This window comes from Caretta caretta, chromosome 3 (genome assembly GCF_965140235.1).
Source record: "Caretta caretta isolate rCarCar2 chromosome 3, rCarCar1.hap1, whole genome shotgun sequence".
Classification (NCBI taxonomy): domain Eukaryota; kingdom Metazoa; phylum Chordata; order Testudines; family Cheloniidae; genus Caretta; species Caretta caretta.
Window position 1 is genome coordinate 46,323,337 of NC_134208.1, and position 19,347 is coordinate 46,342,683.

At 41.1% G+C, this 19,347-nt stretch overlaps 1 protein-coding gene across 1 annotated transcript in view; it reads right to left on the minus strand.

Annotated features, from left to right (window-relative positions):
* Nucleotides 1–10,120: 10,120 nt before the first annotated feature.
* GCLC (glutamate-cysteine ligase catalytic subunit) overlaps nucleotides 10,121–19,347 on the minus strand; it is a 58,122-nt gene continuing 48,895 nt past the window's right edge. The window contains exons 13-16 of the mRNA XM_048845282.2: nucleotides 15,165–15,246; nucleotides 14,968–15,071; nucleotides 14,751–14,871; nucleotides 10,121–11,856 (exon numbers count right to left, since the gene is read on the minus strand). Coding sequence (XP_048701239.1) covers nucleotides 11,648–11,856; nucleotides 14,751–14,871; nucleotides 14,968–15,071; nucleotides 15,165–15,246 — 516 coding nt within the window. The 3' untranslated portion in view covers nucleotides 10,121–11,647. The remainder of the gene's footprint in view (nucleotides 11,857–14,750; nucleotides 14,872–14,967; nucleotides 15,072–15,164; nucleotides 15,247–19,347) is intronic.

Here is a 19,347-nt window from a genome sequence, read left to right on the forward strand (position 1 = left end):
ACTACTGTACTGTACCTGGTTTGACCACTAGTGGGTGCTAAAGTATTATGTTTTTAAAAGGTACAGTAATGCCAATTTTTTTGTTTAAAGTGGTGGTTACTTACCGATAAGTCATTCCTATAATGTTCTTCAAAGCAGCTTTTTATTTAAAAAAAAATTCAGGAAATTATAAGGTTGTTGGTTTTGGTTTTTAAGCTTGAAATGCCTCTGGATGCGGACTGTATACACCAGTTTATACTCCTTTTTCAATTCTGTTCTATTGTATATAAGTTCTTATATGGCCCTCCTCACTGTAGTATCTGAGCACCTTCCAGTAATGCCTTAAGCAACATGACTAATATCAGTTACATGTTTGTTCCCTCATCCGCTCCCCATGGAGACTGCGCGCTGAGGAGGGTTTAGTTTTGGAACTTTTTTGCACACATGCACAGTTTATGTTAGAGAAGTCAGGTCAAAGAAATGTGACTTGCACCTATAGAGTAGTAAGCTTTGTGATGATCCTTAGTTCCTGGAAGAGTTCATTCTACTGTCTTGGAGCAGCACCCAAGAAAGTTCTGTCTGTCGCACAAACAACCTTTACCCTTATTGTAGAAAACTCCTTCGTGCCACAGGTGCAAAGCTGTTGACCATAGTCTTCATCCTGGAGTTTAAACCAATCTTTTAGATTCCCTGGGCCCAGGCTGTCGAGCTTTGACGTTAAAGACTGAGTCCTTGAACTTGGCTAGATATTCTACTGGCAGCCAGTGCAGGTGTGGACAACGAGTCTGATGTACTTGCAGTAGCCAGTAGCTGAAGAGATGCACTGCAGGATTCTGTGCTAGATGGAGTTTCCTAAGTACTGAAGGCTTCATGCCCAGGTATATTACATTGCTGTAGTCCATCTAAGAGGTGATCAAGGTATGAATAACTGAGGCCAGGTGTCACACACACAACCCTGGTAAATCACAGTCTGCTGGACACTCACACTAGACTACTGTGTTGGGTTCCAGTCCACTAGACCCATGCTTTAAGTTTCCCTTGATCTGAGTAGGCTCAGCACTGTCTTTCTTTGGCATCTCTGGCACATTTACAGGGCATAGGCTGTCCAGCTGGGACCACACAGTCCAGCTGCCATATGCCTTCAGGACCAGTGCTGACCTTCTCAGACTTTCCTGTAGCTTAAGCACACCCTTTCCCAGAACTCCAACCATAGGGGCACTCTGGATTTGCAGTTTAACTCTTCAAAGGCACATGATGGTAAAAGCAAACAGACACAGAGATAGATTTTGCACAGAGTTCTAAAATGCCATTGCTCTTTATATAGATAGCATGGGAGAAACACAGAACTAGACAAAATAATACATACCCCTGCCTCAGTTTCCTCACTACTCTGGAGTGTTCTCTGGACTTAAGGCAGAGTCCTCTGTGGAGTCTAGATTCCCCCTCCTGAACTCAGTTTCTTTTCTGCATCATGGAGCCTCTCTCTCTCTCTCTCTCTGCTCCAGATCAGCTAGTTTCCTTTTCCCTAGCTGGTTCTGCAGTCAAATAAGTCCTTTCCCCACTACAAAAGCAGCCTCTGTGTCCTGCCAGAAGATTTCTGGGTGTATCTGGGAGTCTTTCCTGATCCACCAGGCCTCTGTAGTTTAAAGTCTAGCATCAACACCTTGGTTTCTTTGTTCTTTTGCTGGGGATTTGTCACTCCCCAGAACCCTTCCCTGCAGACAATCTTGGTTTAACTAGTATCAGGGGGTAGCCCGTGTTACTCTGTTGAACTAATTTCTTGAGGCTTCAGCCTTCCCATTGTCCTAAGGTGTTTCCACCTGAATAGGTGGCTATTAAGGTTTAAAAATTGACAGTTCAGGGACAGTTCAGACAGTATGTGAGGGATATACTACAATCCCTGTCAATTCATGGCTGACTCACTATACACTGAGGCTTTCCAGGCAGCAATTTCATAACATCAACCAGAATTATATAAGTTGCACCAGGTCATCGTTCAGGATGGGATGGAGTCTACTAGCCGAGCAGGGATGGTAGAAAGAATTACTCACAGATGCTGCTATGTGAGAGCTTAACAACACTGAGGAATCCAGGAAGCACTCCTAAGCCATGGACTGAATTGAACAATTGTAGATGTGTACCTTCAACAAAAGGAGACTGTACCATGGTTGTGAACTCTTCAAAATGCTTTCCTCTGCCCACCAGCACCACTCTGTCATTTTTGGGTTCAGCTTCAGTCAGTTGTTCTTCATACATCTTCAGCCATGATCTCATCCAAATACTGACCCATCTTGGTGGTGGGGTGTGGTCATATGTGGTGAAGGAAGGGAGAGCTGTGTGACACCTCCCTCTTGCTGGCATTTGAGTCCATGTCATCTTACTAGTTCAAGTAAGCAGCTGTATGTCAATGCTAAATAGGACCAGAGAGAGAACTGATCTTCTGGGACTACAAAAGGCAGGAGTCTAGTAATGGATGGGGTAGTTTCCCATCACTATTCATTGGGTGTATCCCTCCAGAAAGGATTCTTACCATTTTAGTGCATTATCCTGAATCTCTGTCACCTCTCTCAGGTAAGACAGCTATATCTCATGGTTGATTATTGAATGATTATTGAACCACAGAGAGGTTCAGGAGAATGAAAACAGATGTCTGTCCTCTATCCATTGGAAGCAGGAGATTCTCCATCCATGCCACGAAAGTGGTTTTAGTTCCATATCCTGGCCTGAATCAGATTGTGTTGGATCTAGGATGTTCGTTTCAGTAAGATGAGCTTGTAGTTGGCCTTTGGCTAGCTTCTCTATAAGCTTGCTTAGGAACAGGTGCTTTGACACTGAGAGGTAGTTGGCTAGAACCTATATATCCAGGGTGGGTTTCTTCAGTGCTGGTTAGACTATTGCGTGTTTGAAGAAGAGGGGAAGATTCCTTCTCTGAATGAGGCATTAGCTATTTTGGTCATCAGTGACACCAGTTACTCATGACTGTTACACAAGCCAGTAAAGGCAGGGGTCAGAGTCTTAAGTTTTGGGATGAGACTCCTTTAGGTTGTTCAGAGCTTCTTAATAAGTGAATGTACTGAACTCCAGGAATGCAGGAAGCCTTCTAGTTGGTGGGTCCAGGCTGTTTGAGAATCCTTCCTGAATGTGTGTGAACTTTTCAGTGAAGTCAGATGATAATTCTCCACAGTGCTTGGTATTTGCTTCTGATACAGGCTGTAGAGACCCTCAGGATTGTTTAGGAAACCGCACCTTACCTTACCTGAAAATTTCCTTTCTGCTAGTGGGAAAGTCCACAGATCCATGACAATGTGTCTTTACTACTTGGAGGCAGAAATCATCCCTATCAATCAAGGCAGGCAGGGAGCCATAACCTAAAGACCCAGTCAGTCAGCCAGCCAGCCAGTTCAAGATGTTTCCAAAGCTGCATTGTACAGCTAAGTCCTTTAAAATTTAATTCACAGGTTAAATAGCTAAAACAAGAAATTAATATAAATCCTTCTACTGCAGAGCAACTGCACATTCCACCCCAATTCCCAGAGAACAGTATATATAAATATAGTGCCTGCATGGAGGAGTTTGCAATAGCTGAAGCCTCCCTCAGAACTGTAATTGCCATGCTGGATGGGTGCATCTGCAGACTTTCCATACAGCAGGATGGCCAATAGCATGGAGTGAACGAACAGATGAATTAGGAGACAGCTGTCTCTCTCCTTCTTTTCTAAATAGATCAGTTACTGGGTGAGCAGACCCCTCCCTCCAATGGAAGAGACTGAGGGTGCCTGCATATTTAATACATAAAACTTAATGAAGATGTGAAAAGAAACAACCAGATGGCCACCCTACATCTCTCTTTGTATGATCTTTCAAGTGAGGAGGCTTCCATGGCTCTGAATGCAAGGGGGAAAATGACTTTTACCTCTGAATGTGCCAACATTTTAAAATTTACGATGGAGGTTATAGACAAACAGTGCTAGAGATCTTCTGACTTTTCTGAACCGGATGCTACAATCAATGTTGATTTTTTTAGAGCCTTCCTGACATCAAGAGTATGCCAGAGTTGTATGGTGGGTGTTTTTTTTATTTTTGAAGGCTGGAAAAGAAAACAATTTCTTGTAACCAGGTTTATGTTGGGAATCTAGGCTGTGTTAACACGTAGCCGAGCTCTGCTCTCTTGAGAGAGACATCATTGCTGTTCCCTGATGAGATTTTAACCTCCAGAAATATTCCTTGCCATAGTGATTGTAACCAGGATGGCTGCCTTTAAAGATAAAAAATAGACAGGCACTTCTGACGAGGGATGAAAAAGTTGCTTAGCCAGGGCATTGAATACAAGATTTAGTTCCCAGGAGAAAGAAAAGGAGGACTTGTGGCACCTTAGAGACGAACAAATTTATTTGAACATAAGCTTTCGTGAGCTACAGCTCACTTCATCGGATGCATTCAGTGGAAAATACAGTGGGGAGATTTATATACATAGAGAACATGAAACAATGGGTGTTACCATACACACTGTAACCAGAGTGATCACTTAAGGTGAGCTATTACCAGCAGGAGGGGGGCAGGGCGCGGCAGGGAGGAACCTTTTGTAGTGATAATCAAGGTGGATACAATTAACTTAGGCTTGAATAGAGACTGGGAGTGGATGGGTCATTACACAAAGTAAAACTATTTCCCCATGTTTATCCCCGCCCCCCACCCCCCACTGTTCCTCAGATGTTCTTGTCAACTGCTGGAAATGGCCCACCTTGATTATTACTACAAACGTGTTGTCCCACCCCCCCCCCCCGCTAGTAATAGCTCACCTTAAGTGATCACTCGCATTACAGTGTGTATGGTAACACCCATTGTTTCATGTTCTCTATGTATATAAATCTCCCCACTGTATTTTCCACTGAATGCATCCGATGAAGTGAACTGTAGCTCATGAAAGCTTATGCTCAAATAAATTTGTTAGTCTCTAAGGTGCCACAAGTACTCCTTTTCTTTTTGCGAATACAGACTAACACGGCTGCTACTCTGAAACCAGTTCCCAGGAGGGAATTCTCACTGATGTGGATTTGAGAAGTACAAGAGCTCTAAGAAATCTTCTTGTGGCTGGATGAGAGAACAATCCTGCGCCAGCTTGCTGGCTGTAGTGCAATGGAAACGGCTACCATTTGGATTTTAGAGTGTGAGGTTTTAGGCTCATTTTAAGACTTTACTGTAGCGCCCCCCCCCCCCCCCCAAAATAAATAAATAAAATTGTGCTTTGCCCTTGCATTGACTGGATCCCTCCATGCTTATAATTTAACACTGTGCCCTACATATAAGGCATATTCAAGGGCCTGGTCTATTTGTAGAATACTTTCTCAAGGCTAAAAACGAAAGTGTATTATAAACACATCTGAATGTTCTATATTAATTGATACCTCTCCTATACAATGTAGTTAGATCTAATTTTGTGGGCTTGGGTGAAGAGTTTTGTCGTTGGGACAGATCCTTATTATAGAAGGGGAATAACTGAGTGGTGACTGCCACCTGAATTGACTATGAGAACCAGGACTCCCGCAGACAATGTGAGGCCACCTGGTTCTCTTCTGCCTTTGCTGTTGTCCTGGAAAATGTGACCAGAAAAGACAGTCACGCTTTTGGCCATGGGCGAAAGTGTGTGGTTATACCTGCAGCCTATCAATCTCTTCATCTGCAACAAGACTTCAGTTTCTTCACTGGCTCTGGATGGAAATAGAACCATTGACGAGCAGGCAACTCAGGCACTGACTCTCCATTCAAAGACCTTGGGCTGTAGACTCCACTTTTGCAGCTTTATCCTTTGCCTTTTTTTTTTTTTTTTTTACTGGCTGCTATGATGTTTATTTCCTCTTTAAGTGCAATGCTTGAGAAAACAGAACATTCTCCTTTTCACCCAGGAACAGAGAAGATTAGGCACTGACAGCCAGACTGAGAATGTGGTACCTCCTTTCTTGTTGATAAAAGCCTCTGCTCAAATGTTGTCAGATATCACTGGTATATTGTGGCTGATCAGGACTAGACTTATGGCTGTTAGGGTCCAATTGCTCTGAGCCTGAGCCAACTGATACTGTGTTGGAGTCTGTTCTTCAATTAACCTGGGATGAGCTTCCCTGCTTTTGAAGCTGGGATAGATTTTTCCACCAACTTTCTCTGATTCCAGCATACACTGGCCTTCTAAGTACCTCCTGGCAATGGGACAAAGGAAGACAGGAATGATGGGTGCAAGAAATTAAGAAACTGCTGGAGAAGACTCATGGAATTTCACTCACAATAGTATGATGATGATGAAGAGACCTTCGTTCTGATCCAAGACATCAGAACTATGATAGATGTGACTGCAAGACACTGTGCCTTGTGACCATCAGCTTTTGAATCCTGCCCTCTGATAGAAATATACTCCTGTGGAGGTAGGTATCTCTGACGACTCTCAGAAGTAATATTGACTGCATGACATTATTCTGTTCTTGGAGGAGTTGACAAATCCAATGAACAGGTCATCTTAGCATGTGTATACATGAACCCCTTTTTGCCCAAGTGTTAACTAGCATTTTGGAAATCACCTTAGAGAGGCAGAGAGACCAAAAGATAAAAACAAAAAACAAAAAGCACAGCACGCTGATAACATTGCCTCCTGTAGGTGAAGCAGATATCTCCTCTGGGAGGTTCAGATAATAATGTGGTGCCTCACCTCCTTTCTTCATATCAAGGAGAGAAAAAAATCCCTTTAGAATTGCTTCTCTAGTGAAATGTACAGTATCCAGTCTGAGCTTCCATAGGATGCCATTCAAGAACTTCCAGTTGAGTGTGCCTCTGTCTTAGGAATGCTTGGTCACTGGAGGTGGAGCCCTAACCCTTGTTTGCTAGGAGATAAATAACTCCAACTTGAAGCAGATGATATATAGCACTCTTCATAGTCCCGTGTTTCAGTCAGTTGGAGGAAAAGGGGAAGATGTCCATAACTTGGTTTTGGCATGGCATTCAATTTTAAGATGTAAGCCAGCAGCTCTCTGCCTCTTCATTCTTCTGATGAATTTTCCCAACATGCCATTTGCCCTCTATTTGGGGAACCTTATTATCCAGGGTTAGGCTGTAGTCATGCTTGCTTGAAAGATGCAGAGGAGTTTCCTGCAATATCTACTATGTCTCTTATACCATTTGGTGTATTCCGTCAGCTAGTTGGCTATGCCCCCTGTAAATCCTGTACCTGTTTTGCCTGGGGATAGAATTTCCATGGCCTCAGGCACAGCTGGTGTTATGACACAGTCATTGTTCTTACTGTCAATTTCTGTCTGTTTGGGGTAGGCTGTCAATCTCTCACAACAGCTATTTCTAAGGAAAATCTTTCCCAAAGTGGTTCCCCATCCAGAGGATCTTCTTATCTTGACTGAAACAGTAGGCAACAGGGACTGACTATGCATGCATGGCTCTAGCTCAAGATGGGGCAGCAGCGGATGTATAAAGCGCTGCCGAGATGGCTGCATTTTTATTATCTTATTCTTTTAAATAATGACTTGCTGTTCCTTTCACCAGACATAAGTGTTGCACCAACTTTTGCGAGCATAAATCCTGACAGATTTGCTTGTGGGTGGACTAATGCCCCTTTCTCTCCCACTTCCTCCCAGGTTGCCTTTTCCAGGGGCCAGAAGAATAGAGTTTGCGTGATACTTCTGAGAATGGTTTCAAATTACTCCTCAAAAAAGGTATTCTGAGGTTCCTCCTCTAGCACCACAGCAGAAAAGAAGCTGCCCTGGCTCCCAGGAAGATGAATAATGAGGAGCCTTTGTACACTTCCTGGGCCCTTCTAAAGCCTGTGAAGATTATGGAAGATTTGTATTATGGTAATGAGAAAGAGGAAGGGAACCCCTGCATTTCTTGCTCCTCATTTTACTGGGAAAACGGAGCCTTCAATTTCCTCTGTTCCAGAGGGACTCCTGTGGTCCAAATCTGTAGTGTCCTTCCCTGATGCCTTTACCTTTCCTTCCCAGTTGCTCAGATTTATAGGGGGAAGATGAGAGAAATTAACATTTCAGGGCCCAGTCACTGAATATACCCTGATCTAATGGAGTTGTCCCCCTTACTTGTAGGACAGTGGCCTTCATATCCTGAGATAATGGGATATCACTGAAGAGGAGAACTGAACTTGAGAACAGTACTTGTGTTGTGCTATAGAAGTAAGTTTAACATTTGAAAAGTTCACTCTTTTGAGATGGCAATTTTCAGCATAGCCTTAGGAGACCTTACTGAATCAAGTTTCTTTGGAGTCCATTGTATTAAATGCAGTTGATGTTATAAAGGCATTGCACGTAACCTCTCTAAGGGGAAGATGTGATGTGAGGGCTGGGAGTTCAAAGGACAATACTGAAAGTGCCAGACAAGAATGGACATTTGGGACAATAATGATTACGTAGATTTCTTGGGGAATGCCTAGGGGGAGGTTAATGCAAATTCCCCTCCTCTGGTTATGCAATAACTGTACTTTTTGAAGCTAGTCCGAGGACAGGATCTATGCCTGTTGACCACCTGTTCCCAGAGACTGGAAATCAAAGGCCTGAGCTGTATAAAGAAATGGCTGAACAGCCCTGCCTAGCATCTGGTTCTGAATCTGAGACTGTTATGAACTTGTAACCATGATGAAAATTCAATTGAGAATTTTGAAGGACTGACACCTACCTACCAGGTCTGAGGCTGGAGGTGGGAGGATGTCTGGTAAGCTTTTTAGTATATGTAGGTACTTTCATTGTTTTTAATATGTATCCTCTGTAATGCTTTCAATGTAATTGTTTTCAGCACACTCCATGTCTCCCAAGGTACAGTCTCAGCTGAAAAAAGCTTTCATGTAGGTTCACATTCTAGGAGTAAGCGAGAGTCTTGTTCTTCCCTAAGGCAACCATTCACATGACTTATGCAGGTGTCCTTATCTTGATACGTGTTCTGCTACAGGTTAGACACGGTCAGTACATACAATGCTCTGTCATACCTTGCATGTAAGGTTAGATTGTACGTAAGTGACAGTCAGCGGTGGGGTGGGGGGGTTGCTTAAAAAAATTTATATACATTGTGGCAGAGCTCCGACCTCGTTCCTGTGGGTCCTGTGCTTCCAGGTGATTTATGCTAGCCTCAGAGGCTCACTGCAACCCTCCAGATAGCCCTTCTCTCTCTAGGGCCAGGGTATAGTCTACTGAGCCCTTTTCATCATAAACCAGCAAGAAGGTTGGGGAGAGAACTCCCACAGTCTCTGTTGTCCCTGTGGGCTTACTCAAGAACAATTTAGGCTCCTGGCCTGACAGGGGCTGTCTTCCCCTCCCAGGAGGGGTTTCCTGTTGTGGCAGGTTGGGGTGAACCCAGGCCCGCTCTCTACTCTGGGTTCTGGCTCAGGGACCCTAATGGCAGCAGCTATTGGCAGCCAACCTTTCACTGCCAGAGTTGCTACATTTCCCTGGGCCTCTTCCCCACAGCTCCCCCGCTTCTCTAACACCTGCTTCACCCTTACCTTAGGGCTCGCTTTCCAGTGGTTTGAGGGTGTCTTCGTTACCAAGCCCTTCGGCCACACTTCCTCTCCTCTGGTCCCCCCAGCCTGACTAGAGTGAGCCCTTTTATAGAGGGGCCTGAATTAGAGTCAGGTGTTCACATTAGCTTAACAGCCTCACCCAACTCTTTGCAGGCTAATTGGAGTCATGTCAACCCTAGCCTGGAGCAGCCCCTGCTCTGCTCACTCAGGGAACAGAAAACTGCTTATCTAGTGGCTAGTGTATCTGCCTTCAACTACTCTGCTGTACCCAACTGGCCTGGGTCTATCACAATGTACCATGGAATCTAAACCACATTTGGTCTTAAGTCTTGAAAGATTATTTCCAACAGCACTGTGACCTAGTATCATGCTGGAGTATTTCTTCAGTGTCAGTTCAAGAAAGGCATGCCACATAAATCAACACACACCTCTTCCTACTGTACTCTGGATTTCCATAGAAGTCTTCCATCCAAGTACTCATTGTTTCCACTGCTGCTTAATTTGCTAGAAACGACAATCACAGTGATAGGGAATTTTCTGAAAAGAAGTTAGTTGCTGCTTTGGTGGTAAGAAAATATTTCTATTCAGATATGGATATTCTTTATATACATCCAAACAACCACTATATATTGCAAAGTTCATTTATTATTTCCTTATTCCACAAACTAACGAGCATATCACCTGCCATCTACATCTTGATTAAAAGAGGTTCACCGAAAGCAGAAACAGGCATTCTTTCATTCTCTAAAGCATACCTATGAACACAGCACAAGTTCTAATATTGATACATAAAAGCTTTTTCTGGTGCAGCATCATTACAATTTCTCCCTTAGTTCCTTTTTAAAATTATTACACCTTAGATATTTATATATGCTTGTATTAAACTTTGCATAATCTACCATACAGCAAGTCACTTGTAGAAGCCATTTAGTAAACTAAATTAAGAAGTCCCCATAAATTTAGGTTATATACAGCTGTAATGTCAAGTTCTAAATTATTTACAATCTCTCTAAACTGCAGGTTCCCAGTTCACAAAAGGATTAGTGCATTCCATGATTTCTCTTTAGATTGATTTTATGCAGGGATTAACCTGTGCTTACAATGCTCAGTAATAGTTATTAGTAAGTTAGTGTGTTGACCAGGGAAACATCTAGTAAAATCAGGGGTGGAGGAGAGCCTTAGGCTAGAAAAGGAATTAATGTATGTTCTCATCTTGATTTTGTGTTGCACTCTGTGGACTTTAGGAACACCAGCAATTGGAGAAAAAAAAAGCTAATAAGCAGCACAAAATAGAGCAGACTTCTCAGTCACTTCACCTTTCACATAAACAATCCTTTAACATTCCAGTTCTCTCTCACTCTCCATGTTTAAATTGAAAGACTTTCACCCATGAAAGCATAGGAATTTACCAGAATTGAAAAACTGTCCAGTAAAGGATGCATTTATTTCTGAAGCTTTTATGCATGTGGTGTGGTTGTCCAAAAGAGCCTTGTCAAGCCATCCCTTAGGCTCTGCTCATCAGGAAATGAGCAGATTTTGCATATTTGAGTGAAGACTTTGAGCAGATTCTACTGGTCTGTGGTTGATGAGTGCATGCAGGTGTTGTGGTAGCCAAGGGACTGGCGCAAAGATGAACAAAAAGGGAACATGTCAATTTATTCTATTTTATATACTCAACACAGGATGGAAAGGGAAGTTCTGTGAATCAGGTCCCAAGATTTTCTTTAAAATTAGGTAGATTAGTACATTCCAGGTAACAAAAAATTACAGTGAACATTCAATATCTGGAATGCATATAATATACAAGTACCATTATATTACATTTATGAAGTTGTTCAGGACAGTATTTTTTTTCCAGAATAAGCATAAAAAAGTTACAAGCTGGTTCACAATAACTTTAGGTACAATGTTATTAAAATACACTGATGTTAGTCATAAAAATATTTTACTATTTACATGTACACTGTATAAACCTTAACAATAAGAATATGCCCATTTTAGGAAGCCTTAAATGAATATTTAGGCAGATTGGCCCATATTAGGTGTAGTACTACCTGTTTTGGTCTTCACAACCTGAAACTACTGGATACACAGTACTGTAACTTGTTCCTCACTAGAATGTTTACACTTTCTACTAGGTATTAAAGCATTTCATTAAGAAGAGCTAGTTTTATTTCCACTGTGTTTTATTTTGTTAAATCCTACTCCAAGTAATTCGGGGCACTCTGCTTGTTCTTGTGCAATTTGGTTGCATTTCCTAATAAGGCTGTAATTCATTTCATCAGTGATCACACTATCTTGCTTGTAGTCAGGATGGTTTGCAATAAACTCCCTCATCCACCGAGCAACTGTCATTAATTCTCCTGAAAGGAGAAAAATGTAAATAAAAACCATATTATAGACATTTATACACTGCATTTAGCATCTACTTTATTTAGTATATTACAAACCTGCAAGTATTTCTCATTACATACACACTTCATATTCATGAGCACGACATATGCCTCATAGTAAAGCCTAGCCACATTAAAAAAAAACAAAACCAGGAACTCACTATAGATGCATCTTGAAGGACATACACCAAGCATACTCCCGACACAGACACTAGAAGTCACACTTATCTAGAACAATCTATATCCTAGAAGTTTTACTTTCAAAGTTTCAGAAGTAAAATGTCCGGCTACATTTATGAGCCCGCATAACAGAAACTATACCAGAACCTAAAAAATCAGAATGCATCAATAAGAACAGCAGACAATTTAAGGCAGCAATTCTCAAACTCTTCACATAACAGCACATTTTAATGGAGAAACGGTTTCACAGACCAAGTGTCAAACTATCTGTAATCACTTCTCTACAGCAATTATGCGTATTAAAAACAAGGAGACCCTCCCTACATTAGATATTTCCTCAGCTTTCCCACCTGTACAGTTCCATTAGTGGGAGTGCTAGGGTCGACAAACTGCTGGCACTATAAACACCGTTGTCTAACTATACCAGAGCAGGGCTAGATGACACTGTGGCTAAGGTGCCAATTTTTAATCTATTTTGCTAGTACTCAGGATGTTGCTACCTCTGATGGAACTGCACCAGTGGTAGCAATAGTAGGAAATTTGAGGAAGACTGTCTGGTGTAGACAACATTAGCAACCAGACAGCTGCCCATGGACCACAGTTCAGGGACTTCTGACCCATTACACCCTAAGGAGGTACTGGGAACAACTAGGAAATTCCAGAGCTTGTGCCTAAAAAACTGCTAAGATATGTTAAGACACATCTAATGTTTTTTCTGTTATAAATTTAAATTTTTGGACATAAAAGTGTAATATCAAACATTCTGTGTCATTTCAGTATCAAAAACACCCAAATTCTAGAATCATAGAAACACAGGACTGGAAGGGACCAGCCATCTACTCCAGTCCGCTGCACTGAGGCAGGACTAAGTGCTGTCTAGACCATGCCTGACATGTATTTCTTAAAAACCTCCAATGACGGGGATTACACAACCTGTCTAGATAAATTGTTTCAGAGCTTAACTACATTGACAGGAAAGTTTTTCCTACAGTCTAACCTAAATCTCACTTAAATTGCTCCAAGTCCAGTTGCTTCTTGTCCTGTCCTTTGTAGATAAGGAGAACAATTTATCACCCTCCTCTTAATAACAACCTTTTATGTACTTGAAGACTGTCAGAAGAGATTACTACACAAGTCTGATGTTAGTAGCACTTCAGCTTTAGAGACCAGGAGAGTGAGATGTTCTAATAAGGAAGCAACCACAGTAGAAGTCAGATGCTGAGTGCGTGAACGACTGATGGATGAGCAACATCACCACAGCCAAAAAAAAAAAAGTTTCTGAGCAAGTTATTCTTAGAGTTTACCAAAGCAAGTATAGCAACATCTATAATTAATATAGATGTAATATTAAATTTATAATGTAGCATTTCCAGCTCCACTAAGTCCTTATTTTCATCTTACTTTTTAAAATGCCATTTAGCTACATTTAGCTATAGCATTTTCAAAAATGTGAAATTGTTCATGAGGTCATGAGTCGAGAGATTCATCTTTCAATAAGACTGAAAACCAGCCCTTAACTTTACTACTTAGGGTGGTTTAGAGACCAGGTGCACACACCATGGTATTTGCACATACAGACTCTTGTAGGTAAGTATATCTTAATACGCCCAATTTGAATAAAATGTTTAAACCTCTCCTTTTCTCAAGGTACATGGTGCACTGTAAAAACAAAACAATCAATGGGCATGAAAAACCAGCCTACTACATGTAGGTCTGGCTTGACAGGAGTAATTGGAATGGGTGAGGCCTCATTTCTTGGGAGACCCGAATAAGCAGGTGAATGGATCATCAGGTTGGAAACAATGTCTGTGCCAGCTAAGATACGGGTGGGGGCGGGGATAGGGGGAGGAGAACACCAAAGGAGCCATTAACAGTGGACAAGGGAACAATGGCTAAGATAACTAGGGAAAGTAAAGATGAAGTAACAAGTACATAGTGCATGGACACTGCGTGAACAGAGCATGCTTTACAGCAATTGTTTCGCACAAAGTAACCAAGCCAAGCCCAAAACAGGTGATGTAAAGTAAATTGAATGCAATGTGTAAATGTACGAAGGAAGACTTTTCTGTGTAACTTTGGACACGTGGTACACCATATACCCATCCCCTATACTTGAATGGGATCAACTAAGTGTAGCTTTGCTGTATGCCAAATTAAGCAACCTGAGACTGGAGTCAAACTGATTTCTTGGGGAAACCCAGTGGAAGAGGTCATGGGGGATCCCAAACACTGCATATCTGAAAAAATATTTTTAAAAGCTATTATGAGGTAAAAATAGCAGCTTAAAGGACATTTTTTCTTTAAATAATGTCCAGCAAGTAGCTTTCGGGACCAAAGGACATAGGACCTCCTGCTTGTTTTATAAGACAGCCAAAGACAAGGCCCCATGCTCTACTGCTCCATATTAATTCTAAATTATGCTGCCAGCATGACAGCAAAATTGCTATGACTCCAGAATTATGCAGCACTACCCCCACAGACCCACGTGTCGGTAAGGATTCGTGATTCAACAGGAGCAGAATGAGGACAGATTAATAGTATTCAGAGTTGCTACAGTAGATTAAGTCCCCCTTTACATTAGAAATTATCTAAAAGATTTGTTTAAATGTCATACAATGGGGGGGAAAAGTCAGGAAATTCACAGTCAAGTTTCTTTGCACCCAACATATAAACATTAGTCATACCAGAGGCTCTCTTTTTAATTAACTTCAGGTAGTTCAGAATGGTGCATCTTGTGTCCACATCCACTTCCATGTTTTCGAGGTAAGAGTTTAGAATTGGGATTAAGCCAGGAAAGACACCATCCTGCAAGAAATAACAATTGATCAGTATAAACTCACTTGATTTAATTTATGAATAAGCAAAACAGTTCAGTGTTCCAAATATAAACTACCACCACACCTTCCCATTGATGATTGTGTCTATGCTCATCAAGGTGTACTCTTCTGCATCTGTCTCTTTCCCATTCTGTGCTGGGCCACATCCATCTACAACAGCATTTCCACCTTATCAAAGAAGGGGAAAAAACCAAACAATTAACTTGGTGCATCTCTTGAACTGGTCCTTAGCAAGTAATCTGAAAGCAGTAAGTGCAGTACCTTTACAAATATCTTTTCTGAAATAAAACATTCCCTGCCGAACAGCATCTCGTTTCTGGGCTACCTTCATATTTTCATCGACCTAGTAAGGGAAAAATCCCAAAGGTTATTTCTCAGATGCTAGAAAATGGGCACTTTACCTATCAAAGTGTTTTGGTCTTGGAAGTTAGGATTTCTAGATATATTTCTTGTTAATTTCACTGCACTAGACCCAGTTAAGTCCTACCTACAGACAGCAAGTTTTATTTAATTTCTCAAAGGTTAGCATTCTGCACAGAACCACAGAGCTCCTCACTCATGAAAGTGTAGTTAACTGGTCAGTAAAAGTGGCAACAGAAGAATGGCACTGGCATGAACAACTTGTAATTTTAGATACAAGCTGTGTCAGCTGTAAACTGAAACAGAGGAACATGTGTCTTGTCAGGCAAGCTTTTTTGCTATTTAGGTGTAATGAAATCAGTACAGTTGGAATAAGAGGTTATGAATTTTTTTTTTAAATTGGCATTTTCCGTTTCATATTCTTCAGCTGCCAGGGCTGGAGCAGTGGCTCCGACTGTTAGTCAACTCCCCCCACTCCCCCTGGAGATTTTTAGTAAAAGTCAGGGATCCATCATGGACTTCTATGAATTTTTGTTTATTGCCTGCAACTTGCGACTTTTACTAAAAATACCCATGACAAAATTTTAAGTGAAAATTTAGTGTAAGCCAACTAACATTTTGGGTGAAAGTTTTAAAATCTTAGCCTCTGAATAGCTTCTGGGCAGATTATGCTCAAATTCTTCAATCAATACGTTTAATGGGGAGTTAGTAGTAGTGCACTTTCAAGCAGCTAACATTACTGTAGCCTCTGGAAAAAGGAAGAGGATTTGCTACATTAAATTTGTCTTCTCTCTCAATGTGATGCAAAAAACTTTCAGCAAAATTAAAAGTGATATTTTAAAAACAACTATTTTCGACACTAGGACAAAATCTTTTGTCCTCTTACTTATTTTATGATATCTTTTACTAATCAGTTTGTGTATGTTCTGAAGGGTGTCTCAAGGCTGTTTTGAAAGATTAAAAGCATTCTAGGTGGCTGAAGTATAATCCCACATGACCCAAAAGTAGAGATCAGTTCAAGATTAGCCCCATAACATCCTTGTTCTTACAAGTAAAAAAAGACAAGTTATGAAGGTCCAGTAATTCTCTGTTGTGATGTCTGCCAAACTGCTCAGATCTAGGACTAGGTTCACTAGGTCTAGGTTCACTCTGTGTATGATCTGTTCTGTAGTCATAACTAGCTTTCATTAACTAATGTTCTTGCCCATGATTTATTAGGCACTTCATGTGTTCGGTGGTGCTTTATATATTGCTGACTTGAATAGTATTTGTTCGTTTCTCTCTGCATAAAATTGCATACCCATGCTATTGGGTAATTTTAAATTCCAACGTTTGCTGCAAGATTTCCTTCTGCTCCTTATTTGTGAAAACTGTATCCCCGACTCAACAAAGAGAAAGTTTCTCCTTTCAAGTCTGAAGTGAAGACTTTAAAAACAGAACATTTCACTTTAAAAAAAACATAAAGTGGTAAAATATTAATACAAACAATAAAATGCTAATATAGATTAGGCAGGGCTGATAGCTCTGCCTCTTATTAAGGTTGCCCAACACTTCCTATTATAAGTCCCACTATTTTTCAGTTGCTTATGATTTTAGCAAATTGTTTGGGCTGAAGTTTTCCATGGTTGTGTCTGCCTCAGGATACTTTTTTTTTTCTCCTTGGGGGCCGGGTGGGGAGAGAGAATTCTGCACTTTTGACCCCTTGGCCCTGAAACCTCTTTTTAAGGGCTTATGTGTGTGATAATATAGATCACTTATCCTTGAACCCTTATCATGGTATATGCAGGGCTTCTATTTTGGGAGGTTTATTAATACCATTTTCAGGGTTTATTTTTTTAGCATTTTTTGAGTTTTATGTAGATGTCAAAAAAATCAAGGGCATAAGAACATAAGAATGGCCATACTGGATCAGACCAAGGGTCCATCCAGCCCAGTATCCTGTCTACCGACAGTAGCCAATGCCAGGTACCCCAGAGGGAATGATCAAATGATCTCTCTCCTGCCATCCATCTCCACCCTCTGACAAACAGAGGCTAGGGACACCATTCCTTACCCATCCTGGCTAATAGCCATTAATGGACTTAACCTCCATGAATTTATCCAGGTCTCTTTTAAACCCTGTTATAGTCCTAGCCTTCACAACCGCCTCAGGCGAGGAGTTCCACAGGTTGACTGTGCGCTGAGTGAAGAAGAACTTCCTTTTATTTGTTTTAAACCCGCTACCCATTAATTTCATTTGGTGGCCCCTGGTTTTTATCTTATGGGAACAAGTAAATAACTTTTCCTTATTCACTTTCTCTACACCAGTCATGATTTTATATACCTCTATCATATCCCCCCTTAGTCTCCTCTTTTCCAAGCTGAAAAGTCCTAGCCTCTTTAATCTCTCCTCATATGGAACCCGTTCCAAACCCCTAATCATTTTAGTTGCCCTTTTCTGAACCTTTTCCAATGCCAGTATATCATTTTTGATATGAAGGGACCACATCTGTACGCAGTATTCAAGATGTGGGCGTACCATGGATTTATATAAGGGCAATAACATATTCTCCGTCTTATTCTCTATCCCTTTTTTAATGATTCCTAACATCCCGTTTGCTTTTTTGACTGCCGCTGCACACTGCGTGGACATCTTCAAAGAACTATCCACGATGACTCCAAGATCTTTCTCCTGATTAGTTGTAGCTAAATTCGCCCCCATCATATTGTCTTTATAGTTGAGGTTATTTTTTTCCAATGTGCATTACTTTACATTTATCCACATGAAATTTCATTTGCCATTTTGTTGCCCAGTCACTTAGTTTTGTGAGATCTTTGTGAAGTTCTTCACAGTCTGCTTTGGTCTTAACTATCTTGAGCAGTTTAGTATCATCTGCAAACTTTGCCACCTCACTCTTTACCCCTTTCTCCAGATCATTTATGAATAAGTTGAATAGGACTGGTCCTAGGATTAACCCTTGGGGAACATCACTAGTTACCCCTCTCCATTCTGAAAATTTACCATTTATTCCTACCCTTTGTTCCCTGTCTTTTAACCAGTTCTCAATCCATGAAAGGATCTTCCCTCTTATCCCATTGCAACATAATTTACAAAAGTGCCTTTGGTGAGGGACCTTGTCAAAGGCTTTCTGGAAATCTAAGTACACTATGTCCACTGGATCCCCCTTGTCCACATGTTTGCTGACCCTCTCAAAGATCTCTAATACATTAGTAAGACATGATTTCCCTCTACAGAAACCATGTTGACTTTTGCCCAACAATTCATGCTATTCGATGTGTCTGACAATTTTATTCTTTACTATTGTTTCAATGAATTTGCCCGGTACTGACGTTAGACTTACCGGTCTGTAATTGCCAGGATCACCTCTAGAGCCCTTCTTAAATACTGGTGTTACATTAGCTATCTTCCAGCCACTGGGTACAATAGCTGATTTAAAGGACAGGTTACAAATCATAGTTAATAGGGCGAGGGGTTTTAGGGCTCTCTCTTTCTATATATTATACTGTAACAAGTAATTTCTCTGTAATGTTCCCTAAAACGTTTTAACATAGTACTGTTTCAAGTAGCACAATATTAAAGAGCACTAGGGACTCTTGAGTGCAACAGCAAGGTCACATGGACCAAACAGTGCTTTAGAAATCACACCGCCGTAGTCTGCATTACTGCTCCGTGTGGAGAAACTGATACAAATAACAATTACCAGTGTTTTTCTGGTGTTTACAGCATAAACAAACATTTCTTTTTTCTTTTACCATTGTAGATGTTTTACCAGTGTTCAATGGTTAAAGATGAAAAGAAGCAGCCCCTAGGTTTACACAAACAAACAAACCAGAGTGGCTAGGAGAAGGGAGTTTTCAGTGAGGGGCCTCAGCTCTGGGATGAGCTTTTCTCTTGGACCTAATTAGTCCCAAATCTACTGGACTTTTGGAGCACATTGCACGATACATGTATATTTTTGGGCTGCTGCAGTGTTTGGCCTGTTGGGAAAGTCAGCTGTGTAGAGGAGCGGGGAGTTTGGCACCTTATAGAAAATCTAATTTTGTTTCTGTAATTTACAGCAGAGGTGCCTAAAGCCTTGGAGAG